At 43.6% G+C, this 20688-nt stretch overlaps 1 protein-coding gene across 1 annotated transcript in view; it reads right to left on the bottom strand.

The window, feature by feature from the left end:
• Agbl4 (AGBL carboxypeptidase 4) overlaps positions 1 to 20688 on the bottom strand; it is a 1010368-nt gene that overhangs the window by 37348 nt on the left and 952332 nt on the right. Inside the window, exons 10-11 of the mRNA XM_038334417.1 lie at positions 9443 to 9595; positions 7280 to 7442 (exon numbers count right to left, since the gene is read on the bottom strand). Coding sequence (XP_038190345.1) covers positions 7280 to 7442; positions 9443 to 9595 — 316 coding nt within the window. The remainder of the gene's footprint in view (positions 1 to 7279; positions 7443 to 9442; positions 9596 to 20688) is intronic.

Below are 20688 nucleotides of genomic sequence, written 5' to 3' on the forward strand. Positions count from 1 at the left end.
ATGCTTTGGCATGAATGTGGGTCAATTGTCCCAAGGCAGGGTGGCTCAAGCAAGGCAGTAAGCTGGTGGCAGTCGGCAGAGCTAGGTCTGGGTCATCAGGAATGACAGATAGGTCAGTGTCGGGGCAAGTGCTACAGAGAGAGGTTTCTGGAGATAGAGGAACAGTAAGAGTGGTGTGAGGTCTTTGGAGTTCAGAAGAAAAGTATCTGTCCTCCAAAAGCCATGGAAGGCAAGAAGGAAGGAAGGCAAGAAGGACTGCCAACAGATGCTTGAGCGAGACCTGTCAGGATCTAAAGTTCCACTCCAACCCTGGAACACAGAGCACTGTTGGCCTACCCAAACCTGCATGGTGAGGTTCAGCAGAGCCACAGCCTGCTCCAGCGCAGGGTCCTTCTAGAAGCCATGAGTTCAGTTATGATGTTGCCATCACTAATGCTCTATTATTCATTCAGCCAGTTGGCTAGTAAGCATTCATATTTAAAGCTCAAATTTGGTTTTTATCTTTAAGGAGGATAAGAAAAAATGATCAGATTTCAGCAAGGCTTAGTATTCTACTCTCCAAACCCTCTAACTGAAGCTTTCTTCTTGTTCTTCTTCTTCTTGTTCTTCTTGTTCTTGTTCTTGTTCCTGCTCCTCTTCCTCCTCCTCCTCCTCCTCCTCCTCCTCCTCCTCCTCCTCCTCCTCCTCCTCCTCCTCTTCTTCTTCTTCTTCTTCTTCTTCTTCTTCTTCTTCTTCTTCTTCTTCTTCTTCTTCCTCTTCCTTCTCCTCTTTCTCCTTCTCCTCCTTCTCCTTCTTCTTCATCTTCTTCTTCTTCTTCCTCTTCCTTCTCCTCTTTCTCCTTCTCCTCCTTCTCCTTCTTCTTCATCTTCTTCTTCTTATTTCTTCTTATGAAAGCTATGACCCCGAGTATGACAAATAAGAAAATGGAAAGTTCTGAGATGTTTGACTTATCTGAGAGAAATACCAACAGGCATGTCAGGCATGACATCTTCCTATTCTTCATCCACTCAAAGAGTAAAATCTTCCCAGCAAGAATGAAAACCCAGGCGGCATACTCGACCCTCTCAGGCACATACAGCAGTACTCCCAACAGGCCTGGGAGCACAGAGCAGCACTCAGAACAGTTCAGATCACAGACCTTACCTCCTCCTTAGAGAGTCACATGATCTAACAGACAAAGGGCAGGGCCTTCCTCTATTTCATTCATTCATTCACTGAGGGCTACTTGGGAGTAGATGTCCAACTAGAGAGGTCAAGTGACCTAGCCACTGTCTCACAGCAAAAAGCCACAATAGAGCTGATATCCCAACTCCCAGTTCGACATTCTTTTCACCAACTCATGAAGTAGACAGTGACACCCGAAAAAACACTTCCTTTATTGTGATTCCAGGGTGCCTGGTGTCCACTATGAACCCTGTTCAAAGTTAAAGTCTTTTTCCAAAGCCTCAAGATCTTAGAACCATCTATCTATTAAAAGTCTCTATTTGTATGTCACATGAGCTCTTTATGTCCAATGACTCACCAACAGAGCTCAACCACATCCCCTCAGCTTCTTTTCCCAGCAGTCCACATGTAAGTGATTGGCAGATCCTTCTCTCTACCAAGTTTTTCAAACCGACATCTAGGGTACCTTCCTTGACATTTTCCTGTACCCCATATATAAACAATCATCAACACACTCAGCCCTACCCTTATCTACTGAAACATGAAACTCACCTAGACCTGGTTTCAGGTGGAATATATGGGGGATGAGACCAGCATGCAAGATTTTTAAGAGAAAGCCTGATATAATTTTGCAGCCCTGAATTCACCTTCATATGAGAGGACCACCTAAGAGATGCCTCAGCCTCCACTGGGGAGACCAATCAGGTCATCTGGGGCTGAGGAACCCCTGAGCAATATTCTAACACTCTAGCATTCAGCACTGGAAAGTGAGGTGTCTAGGGGGTTCATGTGAGATTGTCCGTGCCCTCTCCTAGGCACCAGAGGCCCATTCTGTCTCTTTCTAGCTCTCCCTTTTCCTGCTCAACCTGGGAAGTATGAACAGGGGTCACCATGATCAACCTATCTGAGAAAGACCCAGAGGGTGGGGAGGGTGTTCTTTGAACAGGCTTGATGTTTTGGATCAGACCAGACACAGTAATTGCTCAATGGAGATTGCTTTGTGACTAGAATTAATTGGAACTTCTTAATTTCCTGAGAATGACTGGGCGATCTGGTCCTGCCAGAGCTATCATATCTATATTCATCTATTTACAAAGCCAGCCGAAACAAACAATAGAATTGTTTTGTAATTGTTAGTGCTGCATATTCAATGTCCTGGTTCCTTCTTTCACAGGTCTTTCTCCCATGCTTATCCATCATTGCTTGTTTCTGGCCCAGCCCCAGCTTCCCCAGGATGCTTGGACAGAGCATCCTTTCCTTGGCATCTGGGCTCTCTCCTGTACTTCTCCCTCTGCCAGGAAGGTAGCTCTACCCCTTCTTTCCCAGTCTGCATACACTCACCCTAGAGGGCTGAGCCCTGGTTTCTCTTCTAGAAAGGTCTTCCTTCCCCACTGCTCCCTCCGCTCTGCCCCAAGACCAGCAGATCTTTCCTCTGCCAGGGCATTTATCCTCCACGATGCTGCCATCTTTTCCCCCTGTTCTCTCTCCTTCCTGAAGATGGGGATTGTGCTTCAATCCTCTGTCTCTTTCCTGTGTCTACTGGGTTTTGTTGGACGGATGAGTAAATAAATGAGAACTTCCAAGTCTGTTGAACATTGCAAGGGAAATAGTGAAGTCTGAACTGAGATCAGTTAGCTGACAGGATTGTGCTATCTTCCCTTGGCTAGCTGTACCTTTCTACAGAGCCAGCAGTACCCGATTTCAATATGGCCACAGCTACAGGAAACCAGTCTGCTCAGGACTCAGGCTCACTGTTCCCAATGCTTTTCTCATCCATTATGTTAAAGAGCTGTTTCCTCTAGGCTTGAAACCAAACCATAAACAAAGGCCTGAGAAGCGCTCGGGTTGCTTTATGATTCTATTTTATCCTTCTCTCTCTCTTTAAATTGTTTGAACAGAGCATATTTATTAGTAGTCATGCCAATAAAATGTAAATAGGACTTAGTGAAGAATGGCCCAAAGTATCAGGAATCTATCACTTCACAACAGCAACAACACAGCAAATGACCGGAAGGAAAGGCAAGAGAATAACATCTAACATCACTAAGCATGTGGCACAGTGACTCATCTGGTCCTGACAACATAGCCCTCCCCATGTAACCCTGACAACCCTAAGAAGTGAGCCGTTGTTATTCTCACTTCATGGATGAAGAACTGAGGTCCGGAGTGGTTCTATAACTGGGTTCCAACAGAGCTCTCATCTGGAACTCTGACACGAGACCTGTATTCTTGCTACAACATGGACAGGGCAGAGTGCCAAAGACCACTAGCCATGGTGGAGACCTTTGAAAATGTATAGAATTATTTTCCCTTTGAATCATCATAACCAGATAAACATTATACCTCCTAGCTTCAGATTAAGAAACTGAGGCCCAGTGATGTTACGCCACCTGCTCAAAGTGGCCCACTTACTGTGTGACTAAAGCAAGATTCAAACCCTGCTGTCTGTTCTGGGCACAGCACTTAGTTCTTTGTGGCTGTTTCTGAGTCCAGCAGCAGGAGAGGACAGCCAGAAAGTCCTCAGTTGCTTTGTAAAGAGAAAGTCACCTCTCAGAGCCCGGAGGACTTGTTGAAGGGCACTGTCTGGGATGAAGCCTGTGCTGTCGTCAGAATCAGGTCTCTTGATTCCTAGTCTGGAGGACACTTCCTCCCAGACCACATTGCCATTCCCATCAGACCATGTAATTTCTTTTTCTGATTGGGACACAGAGCCAGCAGCCAACAAAGATCACAATCTGTCTGCCTGCTCTCCCTCTGTTATGAGATGAGTCTTTTAAAAAAAAAGTATATCAAAGAGGAACCAGGTGAAATCAACACTGAATATACTAAATTGGCTTGTGCTGCCCTGGTCAGCTCCAGGCTCAACTTCTCCCCTCACTGTCGAGATGGGGTGGCTCCAGAGGCTGAAAGCTGGTGCAGTCTCTCCAATCCCCACCGACTCCTTTCAGTCTCTAGTTCCTGCAATCACTAAAGCAAGCCCTACATCGGCTCAGTCCCGTATTTAAATATCCTGCGGCCATCACCTAGTATTAGCCTGAAGTGTCTCTCACATGGGTTGTCCTGACAATCTCCTACTACATGTCGCTGCCTTCAGTGCAGTCAGGGTGACTTCCCACTATTTACAAAACATCTGTTGCCCTTCATTACCTATTTAGTTCAAATTCCTTTCAGCCTGCGAAGTTAGTCTTCCTGTATCTGAAGGCCTTTGCCCAAACCAGACCAGCCACACTCTTGCTAGACATACATACTTTTCCTCTTCGCCTCTCTGTGTGCAGTGTTCTCCCTCCAGGAACACCCTCCAGCCCCACTGAACCAACTCCTGCCTGGTATTAAGTCAGAGTATAGATGATCCTTCCATGAGAAAGACATCTCTGACTCTCAAGACCATTTTGAATTTTCCCATATTCTCCTGTAAATACATTTTTAGTTACTGTCACCCTGTATCTATGTATCTAGAACTTGACCTGGCCTTTAGTCTGAGTTCTTTGCATGCACACATGCACACATGCACACACAAGCACACGCACATACACTTGGACACAGATACACTTTTACATTTACACATCCACATTTTCACTCACATGGACACACTCACACTCATACACACATACACTCATATTTACACACATATATACTCACACCCACATTCACATATACGCACCATTATCATAGTAGGAGGAGTAGGGGTAGTACTGGCTTTTGAAGGAGGTTCTTGTAGAGTATGTTTGGAATTTGTTTTGTAGCCCAGACTAACCTCAAAAGCATGATCCTCCTGTCTTTGTCTCCCAAGCGCTGAGATTATAGGTATGCTCTATCATGCTGAATTTTAAATATAAGTGTCCCTTAGCCTTCTAGAATTCCTCTATCACTAAGTTTAGCATGCATATTATAATTATTTCTTCCTTCTCCTGTCTCCCCAAGTAGAAGGAAAGTCCTAGAGTATTCCTTTTTGTCTTTCTTTCTTTCTTTCTTTCTTTTTTCCTTTCTTTCTTTCTTTCTTCCTCTTTTTTAGTATGTTACCCCAGGTGCTGTGTATTTTTCCTGGTATACACTAATATGTATTTATTTTTGGTGAAGAAGAATTGGGTGTTAGGGACAGAAACTCTGAGCTAAAGAAGGGTGTTTTACTAAAAATAAAATTTCTGTCAGCAAACCAGGCCAGAAGCTCAGAGAAAGGTGGGAAACCCCATAAAATTGGACATCAGAAATCAATGACAAGCCAACTGCAGTATCCTCCGGAGAGACCCGCGTGTCACTGTGAAGTGGGTCTGCTAGCCCTTTAGTCCATAAACTCATACTTCTAACAATTCCTATTAGCTTCCTTGCTCTCACATGGGTTGAAGAACAAAGTACATGTGGTGTGAAATTGCCCTTCACACGTGCTAAGGAGTTGGAAGATCACACCATCTAATGTTTTGGCAGCAAAGAGATGGTGTCAAGGGACAGTGTGGCATTTAAGAGATGACCAGGCTTTGGAAAGCTATGGTTCCTCTGCCTCATACCAGAGACTATTTCACTGACCTTACTGAGTCAGAAGATATTATCTCACATTTTTCAAGGCTAGTGTCAGTCTGGAGACTGTAGGGAGAACACAGCTCATATCATGATCTCTCTAAGGCTCTAGGGTGTCTGAAACATCAATCTGCCATCTGGCCTACTCCTTGTTAGCCCCTCCCTCTGAAGCTATCACCCTGGTCTCTCAAGTTACCAGAGAAGTAACTGGAGCCCCCTGAAATTTCAGTAGGCTGGGTCCTAAGTCACGACACTAACATAAGAGGCTTCCCCACACAGCTTACAATAGGATCTCCATGATCTCCATGACTATCCACCAAGAGTTACGGAAGGCTAATGCGAGCACCTTAATTTGGGGAAGGGATGGCTTGCACACAGAGTGAAGGGATCTTCAGTATCTATGGGTTCTGCATCTGAAGATTCAACTAGCCACAGATAAAAAATAGTTTTAAAAGCTGAGTCTGTGCTGACCATGTACAGACAATTCTCTTGTCATTATTCCCTAAACAACACAGTATAACAATGGTTTACACATATTTACAGTGAATTGGATATTGCGTTATCTAGAGATGATTTAAAATAGGCATTGAGGCATTGAGGCTAGGCATGGTGGTCCAACATTGAATTTCAGCATTTGGGAGGCAGAGGCAGACGAATCTCTGTAAGTTCTAGGCCAGCCATGTCTACATAGTGAGTTGAGGATAGCCAGAACTACACAGAGACCTTGTCTCAAAAAACTAATACATGTATACTTTAAAGTGTACAGGAGGATATGTGTGAGAAACATGCAAATACTACAATACTATGCATAAGGGACTAAAATATCAGAAGACTTCACTATCCATAGGGGTCTGGAACCGTCTTGGCACATATCCAGAATTTATCCTATCGTTTATCCCTTTTCAGGGCTTCTCCACTACAATTCTTCTTGGAGAAAACTACAAGTTAGAAGTGAGAACTGAGTCAATTTAAGACTCAAAAGATAAGCATTAACAGGTTCTATCAGAATCTGTTATAGACCCAATAAGGTGAGTTTGAAATAAGATAAAATTCATGATTACATTTTCTTTAAAAAAGAAATCAAACAAGATAAAAAGTAACCCCAAGTCTTCACCATGATGAACTTAAGAGAAATGTTGGGGAAACTAGGAGGAAAAGTAATTTCTCAAAAGCAGAGGAATGGGATGGGTAGGGCAGGGAAGATGGGGGGGGTGAGAAGAAGAGAGAAAAGGGAGTGGGAAGATGAAAAGAAAGAGGGGAGAAGGGAGGGGAGAAGGGGCAATAAGTAGGGAGGGAAAGGCATGGCAGGGAGTTTCAGGTGAGAGAAGGGGAAAAGAGGGGCAAAGAGAAAGATAAGACCAGCAGAAACAGTGGGAAGGCCACGGGTCCAGGGGCCTAAGGAAGACTTGGAGCCTGGAAGCAGCCATTGAGAAGACGTCTATGTTCCATATGAAGGGCAGATAAAGGGCAGAGACATCTCCAATAGACCCTGTCACATTCATCCGCACCAAACTCCTGACCTGCCTAGCAAATCCTTCCAAATCTAATGTTCCCAGCTAGATGAAGGCTGGTCTAGGGATAGTGGGGGACCTGGAAAGGATACAAGCTTCTTCAGTGTAGGGCACAGCGGCTGTAGTACCCCCAGTGATGTAGCTGTAGAAGGAAACCTCTAGGGTGTAGCAGTATGACGTGTGATCCAGGAGCCCACCGAGGAAGCGACGACCAGTTCCTGCTTTCACAGCATCCCGGTTGAAGGATGTGCTGGTCTGTGAACAAGAAAGTCGGGAAGAGGGAGAGTCAGACTGGGGTGGCCCACGCCAGCGGTTAGATACTGAGCAAGTCTTACACCTCCAGCTCTCAGTTTCGTCATCTGCTTCTGCATCTTGGTTATTATTAGTCTGACTTATTAGTCCACAAATGCAATTGAATGAAAGCATCCAGCAGGGGCACTAGGGGCACAGCTACCTGTAGGAATCTGAGCAGGGCTGGTGAAGGAGTGAAAAGCAGCCAGGAGGCAAGAAGAAATTGTAGTGTTATAACCATAAAGGGATGGGCAACTTGATGATATTGTTCCCTATGTAGTCTTGTGCTTTAGCTCCAAAGGAGCCCATTTAAGAAGGTGCTCATATTTCATCTTTCTATAGATGAGGAATCTGAGTCAGATGTACAAGGAAGTAAAACAGTACAGATGTGAAGTCAGGACTAAGGGGCTTCCATCCCTGGGTTCTCCATCTCACTAGAGAGAACTGAATTCATGTCCAACATGAGCTAGGGTGATTGTACAAGTTCCTTTCGTACGATGTCAGCCGCACCCGTCAGGGTAAGCAAAGAGAGAGGGGTAATGAGGTCAGACTTAGGGCTTCTATTCAGAAACGTAGGGTTTGCTGTCCTCCCCTTGAGCAGCTGTCAGCTTGCCCTCTTGGTACCTCAGCTTCCTTGTCTGTGCAGGAGAGGTGAAGAAAACTATGAAGAAAGTCAGAGACTCTCCAGGGAAAAGGCCTTGGGATCTACGCAGATAAATGAAATTCTCCCATTCTGAAGTTAATTCTTGAGAATCTGAGAAGTGACAGGAATGGGACCAGGACAGATGACCTTGATGGCAGCCCAGAGCTCCTAAGGACGCTGAGACACAGAAACATTACCAGGGCCAGAAACATAGCCTAGATGATGTCTGGTCTGTAGATCCAGGGACCCTCACTCGTGTGAAAACCTCTGAGACCTATAGCATACCTTCCAATGAATGGGAGGCTGCAGAGACCGTACAGGTTCCTATAGAAACAAATGGCTGTTTTTGCCCCATGGCTGCAAATACACAGATCCCCATTTGATTCTACCACCTAAATTCTAGGTGACTTGACAGTATATTCTCCACTTTTCTGCTCCGTAGGTTTGTCTTGGATATATTTAAAAAAGGGACTGTGCTAAACAACCTGCAATTCCTATTTTGGTCTGCCATCCAACGCTTCTGGAATTCACTGTCCATCTTCTCAAACAGAGAGTTTCATCATCCTCACTAATTGTCCAGCCTGAAGCAATGAGCAGGGGAGTTTGCAGCTCATCAACTTCAAAAATTGCCATGACCTCTGTGGGCCTCTTACTGACTGGCCGCGTGGCAGTAACAAGGCCCAGAGATTTAGTATTGAAACAAAGGAAAAAAGAGCAAAAACATCCCCGTGTCTCAGTAGTGGATGCTGATGCCCCTCCTCATCTTTTCTCCATGCTCTTTTCTGACATTGCTTTGTACTACAAAATTTCTAACTGCCCCTTCCTGTCCCATCCCACCCAACTTGCCTATCTCTGGAGGTTGGTGAGGTCTTTTCTGCCTGTGAGGGACATTCATATCTATAACGGCAGGAAACTGTTGTGCAGGCAAGATAAAAAGAAATATACCCTCCAATTACGGTCAGAGAAATTGGGGCCAAGAATGTCATGGAAGATGGGAATGGTGGGTATATAATCCCTTGAGCAGACACATGGTTCTCTTGCTGGAAGAACTGGGGCAAATGAAAACAGACTCTGGGGAGCCTAGGCATAAAACAGGGAGACCACTCCATGAGTTTCTTTGCCTTGTTAATACTGGAGTCAGATTCACTAAACAAACATTAGGTGACCAGACAGGCCACATGAAAACAAACCTGAAGAGGGAGAGGAAGATGTGCGGGAGGAGGTGCAGACGCGTACTAGGTACCTGAGAACTTTTGACTTATGTAGACATGACGGGGAGAGGTGCAGACGCGTACTAGGTACCTGAGAACGTTTGACTTACGTAGGAGAAGTCCTCTGCATTCTGGCACAGGAGCTTTGGGAAAATGGACTGCCTTTGGAACCGTTCCTCGTCCTCAAAGATGTTGCCATACATGAAGCCATTCATCATGGTGGAGTGGGCGTGGATGTCGATATAGAACTCCAGGCTTGTTTTCTGTTGGAAGAAAGGATAACAAACGAGAAGGCTAGGACCGCAGAGCTGGCTTAAAGGAAGCCACGCCACACACACCCTTTCCAGCTGGCCCTCTGCATCCATAGACTTGGCAGCTACTTGCAATGTGATTGGCGGGCAGGAGACAGGCGAGAATCGATTTCGGTTCATTTTTATCTAATGTGTCCTCAGTGTCCGAAAGTGCTTCTGGTGGCTTGTCTTTTAGAGGTCTCAGAGAAAGCAGGGATGTGCTGTATTTTTTTTTTTTTTTACTAAGTTACTTACTCAGAACATGATTACATATTACGAGAAGTTATTATCTAATTAATAAGAAATACCTTCCAGGAAATCATTGCATTTACATTGGGCACTTGTGCAGTTTTGCCTAAATTTCCATTTCTAGCTGGGGAGCCCGGCGTAAATTGGGCTCCCACTGTGAGCTTCAGGATTTAAAACAAAACAAAACAAAAACAACTTTTTTGTCTTATTTTGAGGTTATAATTACATAATTTCTCCTCCCTTCTTCCCTCCAAGCCCTCTCCTATACTTCTTACTTTCTTTCAAACTCATGTTCCCTTTTTTCATTAATTGTTATTACATTCATGTATGTGTATGTGTTAGTGTGTTCTTCCCTAGAGGAGACTATTTCTCCCATTCTATAGATTCCTTAGTTGTCTGTCGTTCTTTGTATAAGATTGAAACCTTGTGGTCTTTGTCCCATCCACTTTGCCATATCTATCATTGTCAGCTCAAGTTTAGGCAGTCATGTTGGTGAGACTTTATGAGGTAGTTGTCGACATTACCAGAAGACACAGTCTTGCAACAAACTCCCTGCTTCTCTGGCCCTTCAAATCCTTCTATTCCCTCTTCTGCAATGATCCCTGAACATTAGGTGCTGAAGTGTTTTATAGAGGTGTCCATCAGGACTCTGTAACTCCGCATTTTGATTGATTTTAGTTTTCTGTAATGGTCTCCATTTGTTGTAAAGTTTCTTTGATGATAGAGGGATTGCACTTTTCTGTGGGCATAGGGTAAACATTCAGAATGTATTTTGGAAGTGGTGGCTAAAGTGACTTCACTAGCCCTAGGTAGATGGCTAGGGGATATTTTTAATCTGAAAAATACGTATTTTGAGTCTACTCTCAGAGTTATACTGGGAAGCAAACATACAGGAACACTGGCACCGCTTCATGTATATCTAAGGCATGCTAGGCTCCATTCTAGAAGTTTTATGCAAGGTCTTAATTGACTCTTTCGTTTAACCTTTTCTCATGATGTCACATCTTTTCCCCCAATAACAACAACAACAACAACAACAACAAATTGTTTGTGGCAGGGGGGACTTTGTAATCTGTAAGTGACATTGCTGAGACTTTCTCTCTTTGCATAGTTAAGACACTTCCTGGCTTGATGGGATATTATTGATTAAATTCTCTGAAGATGGGGAGTTGTCTATACAGGGCTCAGTGCCTGTAAGTATAGGATGCTCAGAACTATTGGCAGAAATGAGGGCACAAAAGATACCGAGAGACAACACCAGACACCACAACAGACTGGCAGAAACAGGAGAACTTTTGGGACATTAGAACTTTAGTGTCTCTCAAATACAACAATTCTCCTCTTTTTACATGTCAACCAAATGTATGAAACACACACAAACACACACACACACACACACACACACACACACACACACACACACACATACCAATCCTCCTGAGATTAACAAAGCCCTAAATGTGAAGATTTGTCTAAACTCACGGAATAATTGGGAGTGGTGCTCAAGATTCTTAACTCCTGACAAAACAGACTTGTCATCTGTGACCAATGCTTGCCAAGCCCAATCACCTAACTAACTGTCTTCATTCTGGTTTATAGTCCTGGGAAAGAAGAAGAGTCCACATATGGGAGGATTCACCCTCCTTGGGACACTTTCAAATGAAGTTACAGACAAAGAAAATAATCCATGTTGCTTCTAGAATGTGAGCTTGATGACTATCATTTCATTTGTCTCAGAGTTGGAGTGAAGAATTACGTCTTGCTGAGCTCCTGGCTCTCCGTGTAGCATATACTGTCTTCTGAGGGTAACAAGATGCAGTTCTCTGTGTGATATTAAACTCATCATTTTTGGCTTTGGAGGAGGAATACACAATGATTCAACATGAGCCCCATAAAAGTCATCTTTGCAGTTTTATTTTCTTCGATTGTCTGTCTTTTCCTCTGAGCTTTTGATGAGCTGCAGAGGAAAGGAAGAGGTAGAGAGATGACTTGAGAAGTGTGTAAGGAAAAAACTGCAATTTATCGCTCTGACTGCCAGAGAGAGAAAGGCCTTGGAAATCAGGCCCTCTGACCCGTCTCCAATCAGTTCTGAGCAAGGAGGTGGCATGTGCAAGACTGGCTGGCCAGCTGGTGATGAAGCAAGAATTAGAACCAAGCCCTGTTGACAACCATTTGGGTGTGGCATCAGTTGTTCCTCAAATCTGGTATCCTCACATGGGGTGGCTAATGTGACTTCACTTCAAATTACCAGCAGGAAAGTCTTAATTGATTGACACATATGGTTCCAAAGTTAAGATGCATGACAAAATTTACAGTGGAAAATACTCCTTCCACTCTATTCGGTAATCGTGCTGTTTTGCTGTCAGGTTGGCATGTACTCTTCCAAAGACAGTTTGTATATAAATAAGAAAATAGTGTCCCCACTCCAAAATGATAACACCTTAATCATATCGTTCAGGTTTGCTTTTCTTCTTCTTCTTTCTCTTCCTCTTCTTCTTCCTCTTCTTCCTTCTCCTCTTCCTCCTCCTCCACTTCCTTTGTCTTGGGAGTAACTTTTTCTCAACAAATATTTGCTTCATTCTTTTTGACAGCTAATCAACTTCCTACCTAATGGACGTTCAAAGGGTTTCCAATCTTTTCCTGTTACCAGCAGTGTTTTTTTGTGATGGACTTTGCACATACAACAGTTTATAGAGATGAAATTATACACTGGATTCATAGAAACAATCACTAAGATCCTAAATACATCTGCAATTCTGATAAATACTGACAGGCTCCCTTAGAAGGGCCAGTACACTCCCAACAATGTATTAGGACCTCATCACCTTGACAACATGGTCCAATTTTACTTTTTGAACTTTATCATTATTGATGCATGAGAAATGGTATCTAAGATTAGTTTTAATGTGAATTTCTGTTAGTGAAATTATCTTTTATTATCTAGTTAAACTTCTTTTCATATATGCAAGAATTATTTGCATTTTCTGTGAAATGACTGCTCATTTTCCTTACCCATTTCAGAACTGAGTTACTAGGCTCTGTCCATCTCTCCCACATATCTACAATAAGAACTTCCCCCACAACCACACATAGGAATGGCTATGTCCTCATTCTCATTCGCTTATGTCCCTGAATCAATACTTACAGAAAAATGACCAGAAGCCCTGCATCTGGCTATGATGTAAGGCACAAATGAGCCTTTAATATGTCAAAACTACTGAGATTTGAGGCTTGTTTTAAAAGCTAGTATTTATTCCTTTTGATTAGTACAAAATCTTAGTTTAGAATGCATTGTTTTGTTGGACATGATGGTGGCACACATCTGTCATCCCAGAATCTTAAGAGGCTAAGGTGGGCAGACCACTGATCTGGGGCTAGTCCAAGCAACTGAGTGAGAAATTGTCTAAAAATTAATCAATGAATTAGAGGGAGAGAGAGAGAGATTTTGGTGGTGGAGCAGTAGTATGTTCAAGGCCCTAGGTTCAATCCCTGGTACTGTACCATCTCCTCAAAGGCCTTATTTTATGCTTCAGGCTAAGCGAGTAGCCCCCCTTCATGACCTTGTAATTCCTAATTCCTTATTTTCATCTTTCATTATGATGTGAACTTTGCGGTGGGGGGGGCAGGGATCATATATTATCAGTTTTGTAAAATCCATAGGACCAGGACAAGAGCTGGTTTATAGACTGCTATTAAAGCTTGATAAAGGAAAGAAAAAAGAAAAAAATGAACTCAAGAATCGACAAGTGAATTAATGAGTGATCAAATGCATCTTCAGGTTTTTGTGTTTTCTCTCCCCACAAAGTCAAATAACTTTAAGTCTGTAGCCATGCTAGACAGAGCAAGGAGTTTGTCGCAGACACAGGGCCCTTAATTATAACTTGGAAATGAGAACAGAAATGGGGGAAGGGACATCTTTGTTCTTTTCTTCCAAACTTAAGAGCCTTAATTAAAACCAAGTGATGAAGGGCTGTCCCCTCGCCAGCAGCCAACAGCTCATCCTGCAATCAGGGGCCTAAAGAGTAAATTAAAATCAGTGCCAATAAAATTAAAACTACCTTGGGGCATATTTGCAACATAATTTAGTGTGGAGTTCACTTTCTTCTAGACACCAGGGAGAAGCTGGGTTTTCATTCTGCATTCTGAGCTGCTTCGTCTCACTCTGCGCAAACCAAAACCTGAGCTTGGTATTCTGTTAATGGTGTTGAGTCCTTCACACTGGGGAGTGCTTCAGTCTTTATCACATATTCAGTCAAGTGAAGGCAGATCCAAGGAACTCCGATTCTGGAAGGGCAGAGGGGCTTTATCTCAGGCTTGGAGAGGAGGAGGAAGCTGGGTTTGGGCAAGGATAGATTGCGAAGGGTTAATTCTGTTCCTATTCGTGTTTTGCAGATGAGGGAGCTGGGGGTGAGTGGAAGTCAGGGCAGCTGACCCCAAGACTCCCTTCTCTGTTACTTTGTTCTCAGAAGCTTGCAGACTAGCAAGCAATGGTTTGATCATAGCCAAGCTCGTGCCATGAAGGCTTCTTCACCTCTGAGCTATCCATTGGTCATGGCTGGCCTTAGATACACAATAAAGGTGAGTGCGTGCACGGGGAGGGGGGCAGTGAGAAGTGTGAGGAGCACAGCCTGATAATGTCTCAGCTGAGATTCACCCCAAGAAGATGTCTTTCCTGTGGAACTCAGGCAAACAAACACACGCAAACCAATAGAAACATTTCACATCAATTGACCTATCTCCCAGTTAGTTATTTTAAAAATAGAAATGTTTCTGAAAGTTGGAAAAATTTGAAGATTGCTTAATAACCAGGCTGTTGGACACAGTGGCACACACCTATAGCCTAAGGTAGAAGGCTTGGCACTGAAAGAGGAGATTTGTAACAGGCCATCACAGTTAAGGAGGTTCTCCTCATTTCTGCTTACTCCTCCACATCAATGTCTGTTGGGCCCAGTGATGGCCATGTGTAGTGGTATTTCACCTGTATTTTAATAAATAAAGCTCTCCTAAAGATCAGAAAAGTAAAACAGCCCCACTGGCTAGACTTACAGGCAGTGATGACACACACCTTTAATCCCAGTAGCCACACTAGCTTGCCATAGAAACCAGGCAGTAGTGGTGCTTGCCCTTAATCCCAGAACTAGAGAGGATTATAAAACAAGAGGAGACAGCTCTCAGTCTCATCCTGAGGTTTACTGGAGGCAGGGATCACCATTTTCGAACTGAGGTCGAGGTAAGTCAGTGGCTGACTGTTTTGCTTTTCTGATCTTTAGGTTGAACCTCAATTTCTCACTCTGAATTTTTATTAATCACGCTTCAGCCATGGCGATGACAATAAGCCTAGAAGGGCAGCCATAGCAGCAGAGCGATTCAGAGGGCTCATAGACTTGATTTTCAGTGTCTGTTCCACCAAGGGTAAGCCTGAAGACCTGTAGTAGAATCAGTTACCCTTTCAGATTCTTTGTTTCCCCTTTGAAAATTAGAGATGGCAATTCCCATCACACAGGAGTGTGTGACATTAGATGAGGTAACTGGCTTACTGCCTAATGAAATGTCTAGAATGTCAATATGTTCTTTTCAATTACTCAGTGATAGTACCTACAGGTGTTATGCTCAGCCTTCTTTGAGCTTAATACCTGGTAGGAAAGATGGACATTTTTACCTTAAATTGCATGTGTGACAACAGTTGGGAAGAGTGAAGGATGGAGCAAGTGCTACAGCGATAGAGTTGAGAGGAGCTTGGGGACCCAACTTAGAGAAGTGTGATTTTCTTCCTTATTCAACAGGGAAGTATTGGCAATGACCACTGCCTTGTACACTTATATAGTTTCTAAGCTGTTCTCACAACAATTAGCTCATCCAGCTCTCAACAATCCACCCAGGAAATAGATCATGATCTCAGTAAAAGCTCAGAGACTGTTGTTTGCCAAGATCTCGTAGGGCTGAACTGGGCTTCTAATTCACTTCTCATTATATCCAAAGCCTTTGCTTGTCTCACCCCTTGGGGACCACCCCATATGCCTGCTCCTGCAGAGAGAGAGCCTGGACTGTCTTTTGGAAGCTGCAGTTAGAGTGGGAAGATGGAGCAAAATAATCAAGAAGCTCTCAGCTAAGAAAGGACTGAGCCAGAATAGAGAAACCCATGAGAGCTAAGGGACATTTTTAACTTGATAATTAAAAGTTAATGTTGCTTCATTAAAAAGCAAAGGGTGATAAAACTAAGAAACTCTTGATCACATATTAGACACTCAATAAATAGCTGTGGCCTTGATCCTTGGAGATACCTACTGCAGGAGGCTGTCAGCTAATCCAGAGGGGTAAGAATAGATGTCTAACTACTGAGCTGGAAGTGCTGTTTTACAGTAGGCTCTTGGAAAATCAATCTTCCTTCCTTCCTTCCTTCCTTCCTTCCTTCCTTCCTTCCTTCCTTCCTTCCTTCCTTTCTTTCTTTCTTTCTCTTCCTTTCTTTCATTTCTTCTTTTGCCAGAAAACTCATCCAGGCTTTCCTTCTAACATTCTCTGAGAACACAGAGAAACTTCCCTCTTTGGACTTCAACTTCAGAATTCAGTTGAGAGAAAATCTTTGGTGACAGCTTAGGATAGCTTGTACTGTCATGTTCAAGGTATCTTATATTCTTAAAACATTTGCCTTTCTTGCTACAGTTATCTACCTCCATCTCGGGTCTTTAACAGAGGACAAGTGGTGTTATCTCCTCTCTTTAAGACATAACTGCAGAGTTCTTCTCCTTGGCATGTCTGAGGGGAAAGCCTGCGGGAGAAAGGCCGTTCACCTGTTCTCACACTACTCTAGAGCCTCCCCACTCAGCAGAGCCCAGGTTACCACCTCTCCAGGAAGTGTTCAAGGTGACAGAATTTGTGCTGAAATGATGGGCTTTGTTTTTTAAAAAAAAACTTCAAGAAAACTTTTCCTTTTTTAAAATAAGAACTTATTTATTATTTTTGTGTGTAAATATGGTTATTTGTATGTGTTGATGGGCACCATGAATGTGCAGGAGCCTTAAGAGGTCAGAAGGGGGAGTCAGATGCTATGGAGCTAAAGTTACAGGTGATTGTGAGTTACCAGGTGGGTTCTGAGAACAATGCCTGGGTTTTCTGCAAGAGCAGTAATCATCACTCTTAATCCCCGAGCTCCCTTACCAGTCCCTGAAATGACCTGCTTTATCCCGAGGGAACTAAAATGGCTCCTACCTGCTTCATCCAGAGTCAACTGGAGGAGAGGAAAACAGGTCAGAAGGGCACAGGCAGGGATCCAATATTGATCCTTTATTCCCCTTCCTTCTCCCCTCTGCTCACTGTGTTCCTGTCTTCTGTCTTCACAACTGTCTCTCCCAGAGCACTGTTTGGAGACTCAGATGAGTATCTAAGCCTTCCAGGTGCTGTTTTGAGGGAAGTACATGGAGACTCAGGAGGAAGTGTGGCTGATGAGGGAGCATTCTGGAAAGACTTTGTAGAGGAAGTGACTTGAGTCCCGTCCAGTTGGAGGAGAAGGCATTCACCAAGCTGGGATAAGAAAAGGATCCTTGCCGGGCGGTGGTGGCGCACGCCTTTAATCCCAGCACTTGGGAGGCAGAGGCAGGTGGATCTCTGTGAGTTCCAGACCAGCCTGGTCTACAAGAGCTAGCTCCAGGACAGGCTCTAAAGCTGCAGAGAAACCCTGTCTCGAAAAACCAAAAAAAAAAAAAGAAAAGAAAAAGAAAAAGAAAAGGATCCTTGCAGGGGAAGGAAGATGGCCTTGCAGCTCTCGGGATTTGGAGTTTGGATGGAGAAGCCACTCACTGAGATTGGGATGCTTTTATCTTACAAGTCCTCTTTGTCACTTGCCTTTGTACTGGGCTACTCTAACAGAGTACCTGAGGCTGGACCATGTGCAAAGGACAGAAATTAATTCTCATAGTCCTGGAGGTTGGAAAACATCTGGTGAGCCTTCTTGCTACGTCTTCACATCAGGAACAAAAGGGCCCAAATAAGGACAAACTCTGCTCCCAGCGGGCAGAGGAGAGGAGAGGAGCAGAGTAAGCTCACTCCTCCAGCCGTTTTTATAAGCATCACTAACCCACTTGAGAGCAGAGCGCTCATGGTTTAAATACCTCCCAAAGACTCTCATATCCCAACATTGTTGTCCTGGGGGCTAAGTTTCATAAAGTCCAAGTTTAGGAGGAGACATTCCAATCAATGCCGAATTTGTTTCCAGTAAGCACACAATGTGATCAGATGTTCTACAGTCTTGGCTTATGCTATTTGGATCTAGAAACAAGCTTATTTTTCCCCAAATATGGCAATTTGAGTGAAAGACACATTTTCCCCATATAGTCATATGTTTCCTACAAAAATAGAGCTCTTTCTCAATATAATTCAGGAGAAGCACAGCACATCTTCCTTAGGATATAGAAACAGAAGGAAAAAATTTTAACAAACACCTAGAGACACATTCTCAAATACCTGTGTCACCTACTAGAAGTACGTGTTATATAGGGGCTGGAGGCATTCACTCTCTCTGAGGAGACTTTTGATTCTTATTTACTGTTTTCCTCACCCAGAACTTGTCCCCACAGACAAGTTTTCCCCAGTATATGTTTTCGTATTGATTACCTACCCTTCGACCCAATCTTAAGGGAAGAGAAAGGGGATATTATCAACCTACATGGCACGAATTCCCCACATGAACATCATGTCCCTATTGATCTGCCACCATCTCCAACCTTATATTCGGCTGTCTGCTAATAAGTCCTCTGTGCTTTCATCACACCAAATGGAGCACATCCGGGGTATTCCATGCGTCTCTGTGTCACCTAAAGCCCTGCTTTTTCTGTGGCGAGGAAGGCCTTATCGTTTAAAAGTCCTCCAAAGCCAAATGCAACCACCTTGATCTCTGGGGAACTTCTGGGTATGGCCGATCATGTGCCTTCTTTTTTTCTCACTTGCCCCTCCAACTTTATCCTAACCAGGTCACTATTTCATTATTTTTCCCTCATGTGTCTCTTTCTCTCAGGGGTTCAAGCAACCCTCACAAATCTCTTTCTGGTCAGCATCCAGCACAGGGTCATTCACACAGTGAGTACTGAGGAAATCCTTCCTAAATGAATAAATGTGTGAGTTCTTATTGGGGGAGAAAATACCTGTTTGGAGTCCATGCTAATCCTAGTTTGTCTGTGAAAATGTTGTCATAGAAGAGGGAGGGAGAAGGGCAGACATTGAAGGGACACAAAGGCTAGACCTTTCTTTCCTATTCTCCCTGGATTCTCTCTCCTCCCCCCTTTGAATCTTTTGCTGTTGGAACGAAAACAAAGAGCACAGCACAAGCAAAGCTGTATTTTCTTTTTATTGCCACCAGGTTAATAACAGTAATGGTGCGAGAAGAAAATGAGGTGTTATGTAAAATCCTGCATTGCAGACTCTGCTGCTGATGTAAAGAACTCAATAAAGTGTAACACTTTAATCATGAAGATAAAAATCACATAGCAGCTTCCCATGAGTTCCCAGAGCCTTAAGACAAAATAGTTGCGAGCAAATGAGAGATGAGAGAGAAATATCATCAGGCATCACAAAAGTTGTTTGGGTTTTTTCCCCCTCTCTTCCCTAAAAAATAAAAATGGAATAAGTCATTTCTCATCTACTCAAGACACCTTATATGAGCTTCTGTATTCTCTAGAGAAAATGCTCAAAATTCTGCCAGTGAGTTTGCTCATTCTTTGCAGAAAATTGATTTGTTTAAAAAAAACTTAACACCCTGTCTTTTAGGTGACTTGGTGGCATCTAAGCATAAAGGAGCAGTGTCTACACATGAAAGGAAGCTGTGGGTGGAGGCAGAGGTTGGTGATGACAAAAGCCCCTGTCATAAGATGGATTTGTGATCTGGGAGCAAGATCACAGCAGGAGATAAAGGTCCTTTTCTAACTCAGGCAATCCTGGGAAAATGCCCCCTTGCCTCAGAGCCTCGGGTCCAGCGTTCTTCAGATAAGGATTTGTACTTCATGATCTCCAAAGGTCTGTCTGCTCTGACACCGGCACTGGGAGGACACCACTGATGGGCCTCGTGACATTGGTTGCTCTGGTTCAGTTGCCTTCCAGATGTCTCCTGCTTCTGCTTCTACTCAAAATGCCCCCTTCCCTCATCTACCACCAAAATTCACTCTTCGCTGTATGGCTGGTGCTATCTTTTTATAACAAGAGGGAAAATTACACTCACCCTGGATACCAAGCCTACATTTCTAAAAGACAGCATGAACATAGGTCATGCAAAGGGAATGGCTTTGGGCCCAAGATCTAGAATCCAAACCTGTATTGCTCTGGGACTTTGAAGGAACTGCTCTTGCCTCAAATCTCAGTCACTTATAAATAGTACGAAGGGGACAGTAAGACCACTCACATCGCAGGGCTGGCATATGTTAGGTGACTTAGTGCATATCTAGGTGCCTAAAAGTTTAGCAGGTGTTCTATATGTTTTTCATATGTAATTAGTTCAGGAGTAATTAGAAAGGGGCAAGGAAGTACATCCTAGGGCTTTGCAGTAGGAACTTTTAAAAATTTAAACTAATTTTAATCAACTCATAAAAATTGCAGCTCCTTGGATATACTAAGGCACATCCAAGTGCTCGATAGACTGCAGTGGGCACTGCTAAGGGGCACTAATGTGTTACAGAAAGTTCTACCGTGTGCCACTTTCCTAGGGTCTTAGCAACCGTAAGGAGTGGATCAACATTTAAAACATGCCCACAGACACCCACACCACACGAACATACCTGCGACACCCAGACAGACATGCACACAAAACCATAAAAACAGGATATTCACTGGCAATA

The sequence above is a fragment of the Arvicola amphibius genome, chromosome 6, assembly GCF_903992535.2.
Source record: "Arvicola amphibius chromosome 6, mArvAmp1.2, whole genome shotgun sequence".
In the NCBI taxonomy this organism is placed as follows: Eukaryota; Metazoa; Chordata; class Mammalia; order Rodentia; family Cricetidae; genus Arvicola; species Arvicola amphibius.